The sequence below is a fragment of the Ambystoma mexicanum genome, chromosome 2q (assembly GCF_040938575.1).
Source record: "Ambystoma mexicanum isolate Mex_15411 chromosome 2q, UKY_AmexF1_1, whole genome shotgun sequence".
NCBI lineage: Eukaryota > Metazoa > Chordata > Amphibia > Caudata > Ambystomatidae > Ambystoma > Ambystoma mexicanum.
The window spans coordinates 1,028,548,019-1,028,568,283 of record NC_090924.1 but is presented as its reverse complement, the minus strand read 5'-3'; the positions used below and the strand labels follow the sequence as shown (position 1 = coordinate 1,028,568,283).

The 20,265-nt window shown below is 46.5% G+C and overlaps 1 protein-coding gene across 1 annotated transcript in view; it reads right to left on the bottom strand.

The window, feature by feature from the left end:
- Positions 1 to 20,265, bottom strand: part of GTPBP10 (GTP binding protein 10) — a 343,147-nt gene that overhangs the window by 74,483 nt on the left and 248,399 nt on the right. The window contains exon 8 of the mRNA XM_069648367.1: positions 809 to 886. Coding sequence (XP_069504468.1) covers positions 809 to 886 — 78 coding nt within the window. The remainder of the gene's footprint in view (positions 1 to 808; positions 887 to 20,265) is intronic.

Below are 20,265 nucleotides of genomic sequence, written 5' to 3'. Positions count from 1 at the left end.
GATCGGAAACAATACATGGGAGAGATGCCCAGAAGTGAAACGGTGGTATCCAATCAGTTACAGGCTATTTTTCCCAGCTAAACGCTTTGAAAATATTATGTAAATATGACCAATTTTGCGGCTGCTCAATGCTTACCCAAACCTGCCATCCCCCATGTGCACCAGCTAACCCTTGCCTGCCACCGCCCACAGTTCACTCGTACCTGCCCTGCCCAGAAGATCTCACCCTTGCCTGCACCCCATGTTTGACCTCTGCCTGCTCCAACCCGGCACAGTCTCAGCTGAACCATTGCCTTTTACAAACCACAACCTCCAACTGTTCTCACCGATAAATTTGTGCCTGGTCCAACCATTAGCCTGCCCCAGCCGCACTCTGCCTGTCACCATCCAGCGATCAGCAGTAGCTCATCCCGCCTCATGTCTTCTAGACACCCACAATAGCACAACCCGCTTCACCGCGCACAGCCACCCGAGCGCACCTGGCCTGCATTTTTGCCAGAAAATATAAAATCCAATAAACCAGTGGAAATGACACAATTACTGGCTTTGCCAATGCTTATTTTTACTTGGTTTTAGGTTCTGTGTTGACCCACTCAAACATGACAATTAGTACAACAAAGAGAACATGAAAGCATTCGGAAGATGTCCCACAACAGGTGCCTGAAATAAAAATATGCTTTTAAGTAACTGCATACTGGCCAAACATGTGCAGGGACAAGTTAAAGTTCCACATAACATGTTCAACAAATAAATCCATAAAAGCATGAATTGTTTCAACATCTTATACGTGTAGAAAGAGAAAACCCACCTTTGTAAGAAGCAGTATAGTCTCAAATGCTGTTCTAAAGACAGTTTTAGTGGAAAGTTGAAATCCAAAGACATCCACCTACATACAAGGAAAAGTCAATGAAAAAAATGTATACAAATATATGTGACAAGATCATTTTTTATACGAAGACTAGAAAACACAGCTTTTGTTTTAGAAGAAGCATACTAAGTTCTACATTCAATCAATTTTGCATACAATTTACAAGGGAAAAGCATCAGCTAGGAGCCTTGACTTCTAACAAGGAGTTGCTGCTTGAAAATTACTTAACTGGACAACGATTATAATACATTTAACAAGCATTGAAAAAAACAATGTTTAAATAGGAATCAGCACTTCTTTAATGGCAAAGGACTGTCTCTGGATGGATGGGAGGAAGTGGGAAGATGGATGAATACGAGTTAATAAAAGCTTCTTGATCCTCCATGTTATCTGGTCGCGTTTTACATGGTCGACAGCTTCATACTTACAAGCCTACTTACTTACTTACTTACTTACAGATAGAATGTGGTTCACAGGCACACTTCTTAACTGGTTCACCTCCTAACCTTTTAACAGATACTGAGAAATCTAGATGGCTAACTTCAGATCTGACCATTGCACAGTCACCTGTGGATTCCCACAGCGCTCGATACTCTCGACAATGCTGTTCAATCTAAATATGAATCCACTCAGTTGCTTCTCAATTACCCTAATTTGTCACTTCACCAATATGCAGATCACACTCAGTAACACCATAAAGTGAACTGTACTAAACAACGTTCATCACCTCATTCTGGCCGCACAACTGGCCCCTTCACAGGGTCATGAAATAAGCCACTGCACACCTCATAATGGAAAAGAAAAAATGTGATTATAGCTCGCACTCATCCTAATTTCACTAGCTACCTATTCTAGTAAATATACTCTTGAAAACTGCCTGCATCGCATGTAAGGCAACTAATGCCCGAACACCAGCCCAACTAGCCACAAATCTCACAGGCTCAGTTAGGACACTCACCTCCAGGAGCCATACCATTTAGAGGCTCACGACTAAACTAGGGTGTAAAGAAATAAATTAGAAACAGGACTCTCTTGGAACTCCCTAGCCTACTTGACACCACCCAGGTCACAATCAGGACCACTCCAAAACGTTTGCAGTTTAGGAAGGACCTTTATACCATGAATAGCTAGGGGTTACTTACGACCTGCAGCACCTAGGTATATAACACCCCTGTAGTATCGGATAGCCAAGCTACTATAACCTGTAACTTCCTGACAATGACCTCAGTTAATGCTGGTATTACTTGTACAGCTTCCTAGATAGGTTTGCGCTAAACAAACCTAAGTACAAATAAAGGGTAACAGTGGATGAAAGAAAGCTGGATAAATGAGTAGGAAGATATAAGATAGAGATACATGTATGCAAGAATCCATAAATGTGACTGTCAAGGGATGGATATGAGGCTGAGGGGATGGCCCAGTGAATACGTGTCACAATGGAGCATGAAGGTGAATGGCTACATGAGCTAAGCAAATATAATCAAGGCGCAGTGATAGGCAGGATGACTGAGGGAAGGAAAGGATGGGGCAGATTTAGGATCCACTGATTCAGTTAAAGAGGTCCGGGCTGTCACTCCATCTGTCCTGCTTGTCATGCAGCGCCCCAATCTCACTGGCAGACTTTAGCACCCATCTTACTGGGAGGGTGTGATGGCTATTTGCAGTAGACTACTGACATTTGTTGTCCCGGATTCTGATGGGTATAGCCCATGTTATTAGAGCAGACAGGATCAGACATGGCCCACTGTGCTAGTAAGAATAATGTCCTTGCCACTAACTTAACCTGAATCAACGTAAGTCACAGAATTGATTGGGTTGTTCATGAACACCTCACACATATGTATGCTCGTCATGCTCAATTTAATATTTGAGAGTGTTGGTATGCAGTCTTCCTTCACTGCATCTCTATCACTCTGGTGGTTTCAAATAATTAAAAGATTCCTCATTTTTGTTTTTTTTGTTTTTAGATAAATGTATTGGAAATTTATTGCAAATAGCATCATGCTTTAGGTTTGCCATACAAAGTGTGCAGACAGTGTACATGCATTGTCACCTGCCAGCATACAGAGGACACTCGAGAGGCTATTTTTTTTAGCCACTGTAGAATGCCATACATCTTCAGACCACTGCATTGTAAGGTATGCATTTGTAATCACCATTTCAAGATCTGCATCGTAAGTTCCCAAAACATACAAATATAGCTGTTTTCTCAAATGTTCTTTGGTTTTTTTTTATCTTACCTTTTAAAGGTTTTTGGGGGGAATTGGTGTTCACTTGCACCACTTACAGCCAAACATGGCCAACAGAAGAGAAAGAGGATGGGTCGCTGAGCAGCAGGTTATTTGGTTGGAAAAGAAACATGCACACATTGAACAAAGTACAGCAAGTTATATTCTGTGCATGCCTGCCTTTTAAACCAATTTATTTTACAATGTTTGCGGGAATCGGAGGGGGTGTAGAGAAGCCCCTCAACAATCACACCAGAACAAAATACAACCCACTAGGGAAAAAGTCACAGCACACCTCTTGCAAGGAGAACAAGGTTTATTTCCATAAAAAATAAAGCTGTGCCAGCAAAGAACTCTGCTGCCACTGAGCGCTCTGATGAAAACAGTACGTGTAACAAATTATAAAGTCACATAGCATCTTAAGTGACGTACATTATATAGGTTACAGGTCCAAACGTCTGGTTGGTGCGACTCTATACATATACCGCTTGCCCCATAAGGGATGCCAGGTCATTGGTCCCAGCTCCTCCTGACCATCGTCTTCCACTTGGGGTTCTTCTTTGCACATAATCGGAAACCAGGCTCCCAATTGGCAATTATAACCCCAAATCATAACATTCATCTTTGGCCTAATGTGCACCTGGTACTGCAGACATGGGTGCAGAGAACACTTTTGAGGTCACATTAACTTGCAAACCCAAGCTCAATCCCAGACACATTGGCACCTTCCCAAATCTTCCAACCCTGGTTTTAGGTTTGTTACTTTTTCCCCATGGCACCTCGCAGAACAAATCCCAGGGGTCCAGGATGTTTGACCCCGGCCATTTTCTTCTATCATCTTCCTAATAGACTGGCTTTATGGTTGCTGGTCTGGGGTTGGCTGGTACCTTGGAATGCTGGGGTTTTGGGACAGGGCATCTCAGCACTATAATTTAGGGTTTGGACTGTTGCAGGTCAGAGGCTTGTTGCGTCCTCCTCGTGGGATAAGTGTTCACAGGGAGCTCTTGCCCCCGTCATGGCCTTGCAGGGCGCATTCTTTCTGGGTTACAAGTGCTAAAAGTATGAGACAGTGAGAGGTCTATAAACTTCCATGGGTTTGGCCTTTCCCACTGCTGCCGAGGCTGCAACCCAACCCCATATTCACCCTCGCATTTTTATGTACTGTGCGCAGGCCTACCGCCCTGGCTGCAAAGTGATGCCAGGCCTCAATTTCAAGATGACTGCTATTTTCTAAAATGGCGCTTTATTCCTAGTGCATTCTACACCCAATTACATACTACCCAACCCATAATGCAACTCCTGATGACACCTTCTCCCCTCCCTATAGCCTTCCCAAGTATCTACAACACACTGTTAGGCCTCTGCCACATTCTGTACCTCTTGGGGGCCTGGGACGATCGTGCCTGCTTCTCATAATTCCCCCCTTTCATTAATCCCACATTAATGAAGTGCCATGTAAGTCTTTCCCTCTCCTCCACCTCTATTTTCTCTCTTTCCAACCGCTCAGCTTCCAAGTAGGTCAATGTTCCCTCCTTGGGTACCCATGCCTTGCACACGGAATGTTAACGTTCCCCTGTTTGTGCATGCTGTTCTGGGGTACACGTGAGGTACATGCACCTCCACCAGTCTCCTGTTAGGTCAACCCAGCATTCGTCATAATTCTTGGACTCCGGTGGGGGAGTGGTGATCGTGCCTGGGGGGTGTAGGTGCTGCTCTATCCTAACCATACGGGGTATGTTTGGACCATCCGTTTACACTTGGCTGTCTTTTGCACCGCAAGGTGCCCCAGGTACCCCCAATTAAAACCGTCATCATTGCACTGCTAGGCATTGCTTTAGCACAGCATCAAAGTCCCATCTATCAGGTGCAGCAGATCACCAACATGAACACGATCACTGGTACCAGGATTTCCCCATCGCTCCATCCATGACCGTGCCCATTAAAAAAAGATTGGCAAACCAGTCACTTTGTTGGATGCCGGCCTCTGTTTCCATGTGGGTGCTGAGGGTGTGCATGGCCTCTATAATTTGCGTAAGAGAGCCGTTGGCAGCGTCATTATGGGGCACGTACGTGCAACAAGAATCCCCAATCTTTTTGCAGACACCCCCCCCCCGCTGTGGTAAGTCCTGCACATAGCTATTGTGCAGTGTCATCAGCCTGATTGCTCGCATTTCAGCTTCAATTGCATTGAGGCCCTGGTCTGTATCATATGCCAACTGTATAACCTCCCATTGGGTTATTTGAAGACACTTGGCATTGGTGGCTGCTTGGATGCCGGGCACTAATAGTGATGCGAAAAATGTCTCTTCCTTACTATACAGTCTGTATTGATCTGGTATTTCTTTTAGCAGTTGTGATGAGTCTTGAGATAGATAATTGGACCTCTTTTCTGTGCAATATTTCCTTCTTCATCATCATCATCTCTGGCAGAATGCCGAATATGGGCGGTGGACCCATGGTAAAGACATCCAGTACTTGTGCTGTCGTGGGGGAAAGCAGGTCCCTGGGCCACACTATTAAGTGTTCTTCAGGGACCCTAAGGCATAGCCCTCCATAATGGCGGGAGGTGCAGGAATGCCTGCTGACACCAGACCTGATATTTCTCTATCACCACAGCTGTCCCTTTCTTGAGGTCTTGGATGTATAGTGTCTTGTTGCACTCATTGTTGGCCCCCACAAAGATACTTCCCTCATTGTAGAAATACAATTCATACTCTTCATGCTTTTGGACCTTCACTGGCTTATCCATCACTTCGAACCACCTTAACTTTGCCACATGCTCATTCCAAAATTCTCGGCACACATTGTTCAGCTTTCCTATAACTTCTTCACTGAACAATGCAAGGCCTCCTGTCATGCAGCACATTGAATTCTCTTGCCACCTATTTGACAAAAACTTTACACCTTCCAGCTTCTGATATGGCCTTTGGAGATACTGCATGCTTTTAAGATTCGGGGCACACAGCAGTTTGTCTGGATTCATCATCACTAGTTGTATGCTCCGTGGCTGTAACTTGATTTGCAGCTTGCATAATGTCAGATGGACCAAACATGGAGCCTACAAAAGCAGTTTCTTGCCCCCCCCCCCCCGACACGTGTGGTATCAAGGCAACATTTTAGCAGCTCCCATTAACCCTCTTTTTTCCCCCACCAAGCTCATGTCTTTGTACCAGCTATTAATTATTTCTGGGTGGTGCACATCTTCTATTACATCTAGACCTAGTCCTCTTGACTCATCGTATTAAGCTCTTTTCAGCTGTCTCTTGAAACGTTTTAATTCACTGAAGTGTGGCATGGAAAAAGGAAAACTGGGATTTGTACTCTTGTTAAGAAATACATCAGAAAATAATAACATAGCCAACTTAGCACACTTCCCCATTTCTCTCTGTGTAGAATTCATGTTAATAACAATTGTGTTTGTGCTCGTGTTAATAACAGTGGCGTTTGCTTTCCCAGTTTCCCTATTTAAAGAAAAAGTATTCGTAATATTTGCAGAACTATTTATAGTAACATTTACATTCCCCTGTCCTGCCATTCTTATAGTCCCTCGCCATATAAAACGACATCCTAAATATATGCGTAGTGCAAACATGGAAAGGGCAAATAGTCCAGCTACACAATGCACAACACAGATATAGGTACAAGAAAATACGGTTACTGTAGAATAAATACAAGAACAATGATGAGTGTCCTTTACCTGCATCTTTAGGCATTTTTATTTTCATCGCAGGAGAAAAGAGGAGAAGCGTACAGAAGGAGTTAGAAGTTAAAAGAGAAGTCAAAAATAAAAGTGCAACTTGTGCGTAGCAACGTTAATATTTTGTGGGTAGACGGGTTGCAAGAAAACATTTAAACTGGTGCCATAAAACAATGCTGTTGTGAAATGTAGTAATACATACACTCAGAAATATCAACAGAATGACCAGGACCGCATATGCTTAGAGCACATCAGTTGAATCAGTAGGTCATTTGACGTCACAGTTTCTACACTCGCAAATTTCATTCAACCTGTGCGTGGGTGCGGTATGGGATGGGGGCCTTTCGCACATCCGAACGATCTATCCAATACCACAGTCCCTGCACCTTTACTGCAAGGTGACTGGCATAGATGACCCTGAACGGGCCGTTATATCTATGCACACACCACCAGCGAACACCATTATGAATGTAGTTTAAATCTCTTGGGAAGAGGAGCTGACGTTGGTGACTCTGATGCAGCGCTGGTTGTTGTTTTCAGATTGTGATAGTGCTATCTGTTGAGAAATATATTTTATTGATTTGGTAAAGGCAGAAAGTTAATCCCTGAACTCCTCCCCAGAACAGACACTGCACTGTGAGCATCTGAAGCTTTCCTGATGGGAGATGGGGGCATGTGCATCCACCGACATGTTACGATCTCATGAGGCAATAAATGGTGATCCTTACAGGGATGCATGTGCATGCTAAACAAAGCCAGTTTTTCTTTAATGCTGTACACAGCTTTGAAAGGTTACTTTTTAATAAACCATTGATCTGTTCTACAATCCTGTTGGCCTGGGGGTGGTAAATTGTGCACATCCAATGCTTGATTCCCAGTAATGTTGTTATTTCCTTGAACAGCTCATTGAAGAAGTGGGTGCCATTTCCAGATCTTAATATATCACACACTCCCCAGCGAGGGAATACTTCTTTGACCAAAAACGAGGCCGCAGATTTAGCATCTGGATGTACACAAGGACCTGCCTCTACCCATCGGGAGAAGGGACACACAATCATGTAACAATACCCATTACATCTTTCACCCATAGCCACATAGTCGATGTGCAACTCGCGGAATGGCCCTGTCGGGTGGGGCAGGGTACCTCGGATAGTTTTCAGGGTTTGGCCAGTATGGCAAGATTGACAAGTAGTGCAGTTAATAACCATTTTAGTTAGCAACTCCTGCAGATTGGGGACAAACCAGTCTTCCTGGCAATATGTTTTGACACACGAGATGAATGGTGCATCTGGTCGAAAGAGACCAGCAGAAGCTCATGCAGCATGACCACTTTGACTGTCATTTCCGGCTGCCAATATGAAGTCTGGAGGGCACTGCTTACATCCTCTTTTTTGCCACAGGCCCTTCTCTTCCTGTGGAGCACGGAACCTGTAATTCAGTAATTTGGGCAATTGGTAATGAGTTGCAGGGCGCTGGCAATTGTGCTTGTCTCTGTCCTAGCACTGGATATTTGGAAATACAGGGCACAGGGAGATATGCTGCTTTATTGGCCATGGCATCTGCAGCGGCGATACCGAGAGATTTGTATGGGCGGTGCATTTCACCACTCCAGTCATGGAGGGTTGGCGAAAGTGCTTCAATTAGCTTGTCGACAAAGGTTGCATGTTGTAATGGGGACCCGTCAGCTATCCTAGACCTGGTCCTCATCCATCGTGCCAGCCCTGAATGCACTGTTGTGGTGACATAGGCTGAGTCAGAGTAAATAGTCACGCGGCACAATTGGGACACTAGAAGCGCTTCAATAAGCGTTATAAATTGTGCCGCCTGAGCCGAATAGTGCATTTGTAGTCTTTTTAGCACTATCACCTCATATTCTCCACCCACTAGGTGGACAACCAACGCACCAGTGTGCCTCAGGCCAGTTCCCTGGTCAATGGTTGATCCATCAAAAAAAGCACCGCCGCCCCTTCAAGCAGGCATTCCTTTGCTTTTGGTAGGTTCGCCTCCTCCTCCCCCTCTAATGTCACGCAGTCAATGATCGCTAAATCTTCGTCGGTACACAGTTCGTGATAAGAACGTGGTAGGGTTCACTGTCTTGCATCGCACTATGTGGATGTGTGGGCTGGACAAAATTACCTCATACGCGGATGCCCGCTGCGTGTTCAGAGTTGATTAAGCTCACTCAACGATGGCAAATACCATATGCTCCACGTACAGTGTTACAGAACACCCCATGACAATCGTGGAGCTTTTCAAAATTGCAAAAGCGGCGGCAGCAAGCGCTGTTCGCAAGGGAACTGGCCCCTGCATCAGTGAATCCAGCCCACCACTGTACTAGGCTAATGGCTTGTGGCCCACAGTGCATTTCTGTCTGAGCACTGCAGTCATCATTTGACAGTTTGAATGGGAAAACAAATAGAATTCTTGAGTGTAGTGTAAGGAACTCATGGTGGCAACAGTAAAGAAAGACACAAGTGATCACAGTTCCTGGGTGTTTATTGAAGCTTATATTGGGCGAGATAAACACCTAATCTAAACATTATCTAAGATGGCAGCAAGCTACGACCATCTAATAATAATAAGGCAGTCCTAGAGGCACCTTGTTAAAAAGAAAAGGCCTATACTAAGAAAAACCTATTGCCAATCCTTACAACTAAACACAAAAACAGTGTGGTATAGGTTCACCAGCAAGGAAATAAGTGTTCACAAAATGATAAGTCAGGATGGTATGGCTGGGTCTCCCTTCCCCCATGTTTTAAGCACGGGCCATGGCGGGACTTCTGAGCACAGCACACTCCTGGGCCTCGTCCACGCAACGTTCACTGTTCAGTTCAACGATATCAAAACCTTCAAAGGCGGAGGTTCTTTCCTGCCAAATGCCTCTTGCCTTGTAAGGCCTGCTGGTTCCAAACAATAAGCAAACAGAAGTTCCTCTCAATATGTATGTTGGGTGACATGCTTTCACCCTTGGATCCCCGCTTCCGGGCTCAGATCCACAAAAAGTTCTCTACAACATCAGGACCTTTGGTGGGTAGATCTCTGGCTTCTGAGGGCCTGATATTCTCAAAATAACAAACAAAAGTTCCTTTCTTTTTGTACTTTAAGATGATGATTCTTCAACCCTGGGCCCCCCTACTTCTGGGCTCAGACCCCAACGAATTTCAGCCTCCCTCCATCAGGTTCACTCTGGCTTGTATTCAAAAGACTATCTGTTGCTTTCACGTGTTGGTGGGTGATGGCTTTTCACCCCTGGATCCCCCCTCTTACAGGCTCAGACCATTCTCGAATGTTCGCCTATCTCCATCAGGTTCACTACAGCTTTTACTTAACACAGTTCAGGTATTTCTTACAAAGTTCATGTATTTCTAACACAGTTCGTGTATTGCTCATTTTTATCAGAAAGCAGGGTTATCCTTCTCCAAGCTTTCGCATGGCATCCCTCTGTCGTGTTCACACTTGCCTTTCTTCACAGTTCACAACCTTGTCGGAAAGCTGGGTTCCCTTCCCCTAGCTTTCTCTAGCCAATGGGTCAGAGACTTTCAATTGTACAAGGGATTTGACGTAACCCTTGTAGAACCACTATGATGCTTCACGCCTCCCTTTCATGGGGCTTTCTGGTCTTTTTGCAGTTTCAACACAAAACAAAAGGGGCCAGCGAGAGTCCTTTGAATGAGTACTCTTATTTACCTCCTAGGACCACTCTGCAGCTTGCCCTTGTCTGGGCTTTCTCAATAGTTCAAAACACACAAAGAAGTTCTTTCTTCTTGCGTTCAAAAATGTTGCTATTTTTAACCTTGGGCTCATCACTGTTCGGCTTGCTATCAGTTTCCTTCGACTCACCGGCTGTGCTGAACCCATTGGCTTCTCTGTTCTCTGGAGTCAAGGGTAGTGGCACGGTAGCCAGCTTACCAGCCCACCTGTGTTGTCAATGTGGGAGGCAGCCGTGCACAGTTGACATCTGCTGCTCCGCACGCCAGCTTTAACTCCCTATCTTATGAGTTCCATTTCGGAGGATTTGCGGGTCTGAGCTGAAAAGAGCAAGGGCAATTCCCCCTGTTGATGTTCTTCCAGGTTTCGCCGCCTTTCTCCTCTGATTGAACATGCTGGTTTACTGTAGCTGTCTCCTCATACATTTAGCATTGCTCGAAGTTTCTTTCGTGCTCCTCGTTTTATCCCTGTGGGGAATGTATAAAGGGCCGTCAGGTGTGCCTGGTTATTGTCAATTGCCTGACTCTTACTGACCCGTGTGTTGGGACATGTCAAGTAAACGGCTCTGGTGTTAGTCCATTGTCTTTTATCGTGTAAGAGAGGGTGCGTGTTGCTTCTGAGTGGGGGTGTAAGCTTCTAAATATCCTACAAGGTAGGAAAGGGGAAAGCTGTCACAAGAAAGGGGATACCGCGTCTCAACCTTCAGTGTCCCACTACCACCCTTCCGAAGACCCCCCGTCCAGCTGATCCTCCACTGGTCCATCGCCAGGAACTGGGTTTCTCACAGTTATCAGGGGTTGCTAGCACTGGAGCAGTGGAGATTACCTCTTTTAGTTCATTAAAGCTTGTGAGCATGTCCTCTGTCCATGTTATTCTCTTGTTTGTCTTTTGTGCTTCTTTGCGGCCTTCCAGCACGGACCTAGTGTATGCTGTGTAGTCTAGAATCCACGCCATGCAAAGATTACAGAGCCCAAGGAACTTCTGCATTTATTTGACAGTTTTTGGTTGGGGGCACTGCACAGTGATGCAGTGCGTTCTATTATAATTTTCTTTCCATGGACTGATCTCAATTGTCCCAAGTAGTGTACTTCTTGGAGGCAGTGCTGTAGTTTTGTCTGGTCTAAAGGCTACAAACAGCTGCAATAGTAATAGAGTCACTCCGGCACTGTTGTCCATTGTCATTGCACACTAGCAGATCGTCCACATACTGAATGATAGTAGCGGGCACTGGATGTTTTCTAAATAAGCATATAAGACTTTGTTTAATATACTTGGAGATTCACAATACCCTTGTGGTAATCTTGTGTGCTTGAAATGCATTCCGCCAGGCATAAACGCGGTGAGGTATAATGAGTGCAGGCATATCGAAAAGAGGGCATTCTTCAAATCCACCAAAGTGAAATGCGTTGCTTGTTTGGGGATGCTGCACAAAATGGTTGCAGGGTTAGGAACTACAGGAAATTCTGCATGTACAATATCATTTAGGGGGTGGCGATCCTGTATCATTCTTTAACCCCACACCCCTTTTGCCTTTTTTATCGGGTATATAACCGTGTTGCATGGGGAGGTGAAGGGCACAATAATCCCCTGGTTCAGTAGTGCAGAGATGGTGTCTCGTATTCCCTCCTCTGCTTCTTTGGACAGTGGATGCTGTTTTGCCCGGGGCAATACATCACTGGGTTTGAGTGTAATTTCGTATAGGTGCCACTCCCTGTAAAAGTCCTACATCATGGGCTCTGGTTGTTCATAACCTCTCTGGGACCTGCTCTAGATCTCTGTCAGTAAGTGAGGGGGGGACGGGTAACAAGGTCCATCAAACAACATTATACTCTACAATATTGCACCATAATGTCACAGGGAATACAAATAGCCAGCTCTATTTCTCGATCATCAACCCGGTCCTCAAACAATTCGGCACCTGTAACTTCCTTTAGGGTCACCGTCAGGTCAATACACAATACGGTGTGCCACTATAACCATCTGAATCTGTTCCAATTACAACAATCCTCTTTGCAGACGCTACCGGGCCTTGCAAATCCAGTGAGACTATGGTCCCGGCCACAAGCTCTGGGGTCACAATGGGTCTAAAGATGAAATCAGATGGTACCCGCCAATACGCCTTACCAATTTGAGGCGCTGCATCAAGTAGAACTGTGATTCCTGTACACAAACATATCCGGCCCAACTGGAAATGTCACAAACCACCAACTCCACTCCTCTTGCCTGTATCATCACCATTGCCCTCATGGCACACATTCCTGGGTTGGCACACACAATCCCCTGATCTGTGAAGGAGAAGGTCATGTTCAATTTGCTCAGGAGATCACTACCTAGCAAATGTACTGGGGAGGTTTCTGAATATAATAAGTGTGCATGCACCACTTTCCCTCCTATTTTAATGGCCACTTCTTCTGTGCATGGAACCATGGCAACAGCCCTGGAGAAGCCTTGCGTGTCGAGAGTTTTACCTGATAGATGGGATGTTTCCCTCACTGATGCATAATTTAGTGGCACCCGTGTCGAACATAAAGATGAATTATTACCCATTTCAGTGCCTACAAAGGGTTCCTCGTTAGGGTGGCTTGTCATGGACAGGACTGGGCACACAAGAGCTTTCTGTGGGCTGTTCTAGTCAGGGTATGTGTTCGTACCTGGGAACGTGAAGGGGTTGCCCCCCCCAACGCTCACCCTTGATAAGGTGCCACAGTCCCATTAGGGATGGCACTACTTCCGGGCATTGGACACTGAAAGATCGGCTCAGCAGCACTGATTGCGCTGGGGCGATAGGCAGTGCGGGCAGCTGGCCTGTGAGGGCCGTAGTGGTAGCTGTGTGTATGCTTGGTGCATCTCATACGATATGGACATGGGCATTGGAGGTGCAGGGAATTGTTGCTGTTGTCATGCTGTGCCTGCGGGGGTGTATGTATTATAGCCTGTTCCCATTCTGCTTCTGAATTTGATCGCAAAATGACCCCACTTTCTGCATCCCAAGCACTGCACTGGTGCCGTTCCCCTGTTGATCCCAACCCTCCAAATCCACCTCTGCCCCCCTACCTCCTTGGAACCCCCCCCCTTCCACGCTGCTGAATCCTTGGTACCAATCAGAATACTGTGACAAAGGTCCACCGCTCCACTGCCTTTGTCCTCCATCAGGCCAAGGCGCTGCTTTTTGTGTGCGCTACCGCCTTGTAACGCTCACCTGAATCCCTCGGAGGCGCGGGTCTGGTCTGGGCGTTCTCTGAACATTCCAAAGTCACTCGCAGGTCTTTGGCACCACCCTGGAAGGGCCCCCTCCTTACTGTGATCTTAATCTGGAGAGTGAGATGTCTGCGGGCAGAGAAGAAACAGGGGTTAACGTCTGCCTGATGGGGTTTCGGCCCTTTCCCCTTCCTGACACTCCTACAACTCTCCTAGGCCGCACGTGCTCACCTTAGGTAGGTAAAAGCGGCGCTCTCCATCCTGCGTCTGTGCAGGGGCGCTGTAGCCAGTTACTTCACTGGACGATAGTTCAGCCTTTTATTGCGGAGGTAGAGTCCAGAAGGCAAGACCGTCGTTAGCTGCACGAACGGTGAGTGCCTTATACGAGTCTTTTTATTGTCCTTTCAGAATCTTGCCTCTTTGCAGGTCCGGTATGCTGATCCGGTAAGTGGAGAAGTCCGGAGTTTTTGCAGGCAAGCAAAAAGTTCATCTGAAGTTAAATGCACTTTTAAAAGTCTTTTTCCCCTTTCTTTCAGGTCGCGGTGCAATCGGCGATGAAGACTGATGCCGAAGGATCGTGCCGGAGGATGGACAGGTATCACCACTTAAGGCACGTGAGTAGAAATGGAGTCCTGAGCTCTAATAATGTCCTTCTTGTATTTTACAGGTGCGGACAAATGGCGCTGAACGGAGCTCGCGGAGACCGTGGCACAGGTAAGCAGATATCACAGAGTTATCGCTAACCTGTATTCTTTGTAGTTGTAGATGGCTGGAGAACGAAGAATCGCCGGAAGGTGGTAAGAGCAGCTCTGGTACTTTCTCGTGCTACTCTAATGTTCTCGTTTTCCTTTTCAGATGTCGCGGAAGGCTGGAGCTGGATTCAGGAAGGTAAGTTGAAGATTTTCCTGTTTTCAGGTGCAGAAGAAGAAGATCAGCTGGAGCCGACACGGTGAGCGTCCTGCTGCTATTGCAGAATAACGCGAAGCACGTGAAACCAATCGGGTGTGGTTTAAATAGCCTTCAGTAGTGCTTAGGCGTCTTCTTCCACAGCTTTCAGAGATAAGAAAAGAGTTCCAGTATGTAATTCTTGGGAGTGGTGCTGGCCCCACCCAGCAGTTAAAGGAGTCCCAGCAGGATTGGATGAAGAGTTCATCCTGCAGGTAGGAAAGCAGCATGGTCTGCAGGAGGTAAGTCCACCCAAGCACCAATCCTTTTTATATGAGCCCGGCGCTTCCAGTGCCGGGACTGGGTCCCTTTATGAGCATGAGCCTGGCGCCGCTGGTGCCAGGACAAGGTCCAAAAGGCCCCTACGGGGGCCGGCTTGTGCCTGGAATAAAGGTCATGACCCTGCTTCCAAGGATGTTGGGCTAGGTCTGACACCTTGGAGGCAGTGGTCATGACAGCACCCCCCCTCAAGGCCCCTCCCAAATTGGTCTTCCCCGGAGGCTTTGGTTTGTTGGGGAAGGTCCGATGAAATTTTCTGATTAGACGAGAAGCATGGACATTTTCTGAAGGTTCCCAAGATCTCTCCTGGGGGCCATACCCTTTCCAATCAATCAGGTAATACAGTTTTGACTTGAAAAACTTAGAATCCAAGATGTTCCGAACCTCGTATTCGTTTTCTCCGTCTACTTGGATTGGCTCTGGAGGTTTAGTCAGTCGGGTTCCGGGTTGCATAGGTTTTCAGGAGTGAAACATGGAAAACAGGATGTATTTTCATTCGAGTGGGCAATTCTAATTTAACCGCCACAGGATTTATCACAGCCGTGATCGTGTAGGGTCCTAAGTACTTTGGATTGAAGGTGCGTGGTCCTTTTAGAGACAGATGTTTAGTAGACAGCCAGACTTGGTCTCCTACTTGGTACTGAGGGGCCTTTTTCCGATGTTGATCAGCACCTTTCTTATAAGATTCTTTGGCTCGTTGAAGGTGTGCGACGGCTTCCTTAAATGTTTGAGTTATGGTCGCATGAAGATGGTCCACAGCGGGTGTTCCGAGATCTTGAGGCGGATCTAAATTAGAGGTCCGAGGGTGAACCCCATACAACAGGAAGAAAGGGGTTTTACCTGTTCCGGTATGTATTGAGTTGTTGTACGCATATTCAGCAATCCAAAGAATGTCCCTCCAAGTACCCTCTGATTGTTGTAACATGCAACGAAGATACTGTTCCAGAGTTTGGTTAGTCCTCTCAGTCTGCCCGTCAGTTTGAGGGTGGTGGCTGGTAGAGAGTCGCACGTCAATTTGTGCAAGACGACGACAACTTCTCCAGAAATGGGAAATGAATTGGCTCCCTCGATCAGAGATTAGGACTGAAGGGAACCCGTGCAAGCGAACGATGTTTTCAAGGAATTCTCGGGCTAGAATGGAAGCTGTGGGTAATCCTTTCAGTGGAACAAAATGAGCCATCTTTGAAAAAAGATCAACAATTACTAGAATTGTATTATATCCGGAACAAGGGGGTAAATCCGTGATAAAATCCATTGAGAGGGTGTGCCAAGGGCACGGTGGAATGTCTATCGGATGCAGTAGCCCGGCTGGTTTTTCTCTCTGGCTCTTGTTTTGTGCACAGATGCCGCATGAGGCCACAAAGTCTTTGATATCCTTTCTCCAGGACGGCCACCAGAAATGTCTTTTAATTTTTTCAGAGGTTTTGGCTACACCCGGATGTCCCTCTATTAAGGAATCATGATAGCAAGTGATGACCTGTTTCTGTAAGTCATCACACAGTAAATAAAGTCTGCCTTGGAAGTATAATAGATCTTGATCTATCGTAAAATCCTTTCCTTTCTGCAGCCAAGTCAAGGAATCTTCGGGAGTTATTATTTGCTTGATCTTCCTTTTTATGTTGTCAAGAGACATTGTGTTGATGACTCCCAAAATCTTTTGTTCAGGGATTATGGGTACTGGTTCTGGATTAGCTGCGAGTTCGTTGACGCCTATTCGTGAAAGGGCATCAGCTTTTCCGTTTTTGACGCCCGGCCGAAACGTAATCACAAAATCAAATTCCGCGAAAAATAAAGCCCAACGGAGTTGTCTTGAAGATTGGGCCTTGGCTGACTTCAAATATTGGAGGTTACGATGATCAGTAATTACAGTGACAGTGTGCCGGGCTCCTAGGAGATAATGCCGCCAGGCCTTAAAGGCGGACTTGATTGCCAGAAGTTCCTTGTCCATGATTGTGTAGTTGATTTCCGGGGCCGAAAATTTGCGGGACCAAAACGCCACAGGGTGTAATTGGTGTGTTTCAGGATCTCTTTGTGACAAAACTGCCCCCATTGCAAGGCTAGATGCGTCGGTCTCGACGATATAAGGATGTTCTGGACGAGGATGTTTCAGGACTGGAGCAGAAATAAATTTGGCTTTCAAATCTTGGAAGGCTTGTTCGGCCTCTGGAGTCCACTCGAATTTTTTGTTCTTTTTTAGGAGAGCCGTGATAGGTTGGACTATTCGAGAGAATTCGGGGATAAACCTTCGATAAAAATTAGCGAAGCCCAACATGCTCTGTACTCCTTTTACCGAAGTCGGAGACGGCCATTTGGTGATAGTATCCACTTTTCTTGTGTCCATGTGAACACCGTTGGGTGACAAAATGAACCCCAAAAATTCGACTTCCTTTACATGAAAGGTACACTTTTCCAACTTAGCAAATAAACGATGGTGGCGAAGCCTCTGCAAAACTGCGGTGACATGTCGTCGGTGTTCAGCTTCTGAGGAGGAGTATACCAGGATGTCATCAATGTAGACGACTACACAAACATCAATAAGCTCTCGGAGAACGTCATTCATAAAGAACTGGAAGGCGGCCGGTGCATTACATAGTCCAAAAGGCATTACTTGATACTCGAATAATCCGTATTTTGTGCGAAAGGCCGTCTTCCATTCGTCACCCTCCCTGATTCGTACCAAGTGGTAAGCTCCTCTGAGATCTAGTTTTGTGTAAATACAGGCGCCTTTTACTTGGTCCAATAGTTCGGGAATCAGAGGCAGCGGGTACCTGTTTTTGACTGTAATCTGGTTCAGGGCGCGGTAATCTATACACGTTCTCAGGTCACCTTCCTTTTTCGGGACGAAGAACAAAGCTGAAGAAGCTGGAGATTTTGAGGGACGAATAAATCCGTTAGCCAGGTACTGGTCTAAGTATTGTCTGAGGTGAAGATTTTCTGGCTCAGTAAGAGCATATATTCTACTGCACGGTGGAGTGGATCCGGGTATCAGGTCTATCTAGCAGTCGTATGATCTGTGCGGGGGCAAGGTGTTGGCCTGATCTTTCTGGAAAACATCACTAAACTCTTGGTATTCAGGAGGCAATTGGAGGTTCTCGGAAGCGATGGCTGCCAGCCTGATGTCGGGCCGAGAATAACAAGTTTGGGCGCACTCTGGAAACCGGATTACCTTGGCTCGCCAGTCGATCTGAGGATTGTGTTTTTCCAACCAAGGAACTCCTAGAATTACTTGAAACTGCGGGGCCTTGATTACATCAAACACGATTCCTTCCCGATGTCCGTCCTGGCAGAGCAGCGTCACTTCCACGGTGGTGTGAGAGACTGGTCCGGAAACTATTTCTGTACCATCCACTGTAGTGATTACATCTTTTACCAATTTAGGACATAAAGGAAGATTCATCCTAGCTGCCATATCTTGATCCACGTAGTTACCGATTGATCCGCTATCAATGAATGCCTTAATAGCATGCATACGATTTGGTTGGTCGGGGCTTATGAGGACCATGGGCAGTACGAAATGCGAGGTCAAGGAACTGGTTTTTACGCTCGGCAAGCGGACCTCTACGCTTGCCGGGAGAGGTCGTTTCCCGATTCTTGTTGTTTTGCATCCTTATCGGAAGCTCCCAAGGCTTTCTTGACCGGTTTCACTGAACAATCTCGAAGGAAGTGTCCAGACTTCCCACAGTAGAGGCACAGCTGTAACTGTCTTCGCCTTTCTCGTTCCTTTTGAGTTAAAGGTCCTTTCACGATGCCTATCTGCATGGGTTCCACGGAATAATTTCCTTTAGCAGGGTTTTGAGTCTTTGAGAACGTCTGGGTTTCAAATCTGGAGCGATCGGCCTTTCTGTTCTGTAGTTGATGATCTAATTGAACTACTAGGTCGATATAATCGGAGCACTCTTGCGGAGGATTTATCACCTGTGCTAAGACATCTTTAAGTTCTCCACGTAGCCCCCTGTGGAAAAGCGTGATCCTCTTGTCTTCTGGCCACCTGGTTTCAACCACCAGTCTGTTAAAAGATGCTTTGTACGCCAGGAGATCTTGGTTACCTTGTCTTAGCGATAGGAGTTCATTGTCCAAGGCCTGCCCTTGTGAGTGTCGTGCGAACAACTTTTCCATACTGGCCTGAAAGTCTTGGAAGTTTTGGAGGACCGGATCATCCTGTGTCACTAAAGGAATGGACCAATCAGCCGCATTGCCACTAAGATAGGAAAGTACAAACGCTACTTTAGCTTGGTCAGTTGGGAATGCAGCGGGTCTACACAAAAAGTGCAAGCGGCATTGGTTGATGAATACTGCGTAGCGTTTAGGATCACCTGAGAAACGTTCTGGTGGAGCCAGGGGCACATTCCCTGGCAGATTAATCTGCACCGGATTGCTTGAGGTTGTAAGTGGATAATTCCCTCCCGAGGTAGGCAAAGGTGCTTGCCCAGCTTGAATTTGTAGCAATTGCCTGGCCAGGTCGTCCGCTCGCTCTTTGGAAACGATCAATTCCCTTCGTAAGGCATTTGTTTCTCGACGAGATGCATGTACCTCGGCCCTCAGCTCCCCAAGCAATTGGGCCAATTGGTCTGTATCCGAGGTTTCCATTGCGCCTGGGTGGGATATTTGTGGTAGGCTTCGCGTTCTGTAACGCTCACCTGAATCCCTCGGAGGCGCGGGTCTGGTCTGGGCGTTCTCCGAACCTTCCAAAGTCACTCGCAGGTCTTTGGCACCACCCTGGAAGGGCCCCCTCCTTACTGTGATCTTAATCTGGAGAGTGAGATGTCTGCGGGCAGAGAAGAAACAGGGGTGAACGTCTGCCTGACGGGGTTTCGGCCCTTTCCCTTTCCTGACACTCCTACAACTCTCCTAGGCCGCACGTGCTCACCTTAGGTAGGTAAAAGCGGCGCTCTCCATCCTGCGTCTGTGCAGGGGCGCTGTAGCCAGTTACTTCACTGGACGATAGTTCAGCCTTTTATTGCGGAGGTAGAGTCCAGAAGGCAAGACCGTCGTTAGCTGCACGAACGGTGAGTGCCTTATATGAGTCTTTTTATTGTCCTTTCAGAATCTTACCTCTTTGCAGGTCCGGTATGCTGATCCGGTAAGTGGAGAAGTCCGGAGTTTTTGCAGGCAAGCAAAAAGTTCATCTGAAATTAAATGCACTTTTAAAAGTCTTTTTCCCCTTTCTTTCAGGTCCCGGTGCAATCGGCGATGAAGACTGATGCCGAAGGATCGTGCCGGAGGATGGACAGGTATCACCACTTAAGGCACGTGAGTAGAAATGGAGTCCTGAGCTCTAATAATGTCCTTCTTGTATTTTACAGGTGGGGACAAATGGCGCTGAACGGAGCTCGCGGAGACCG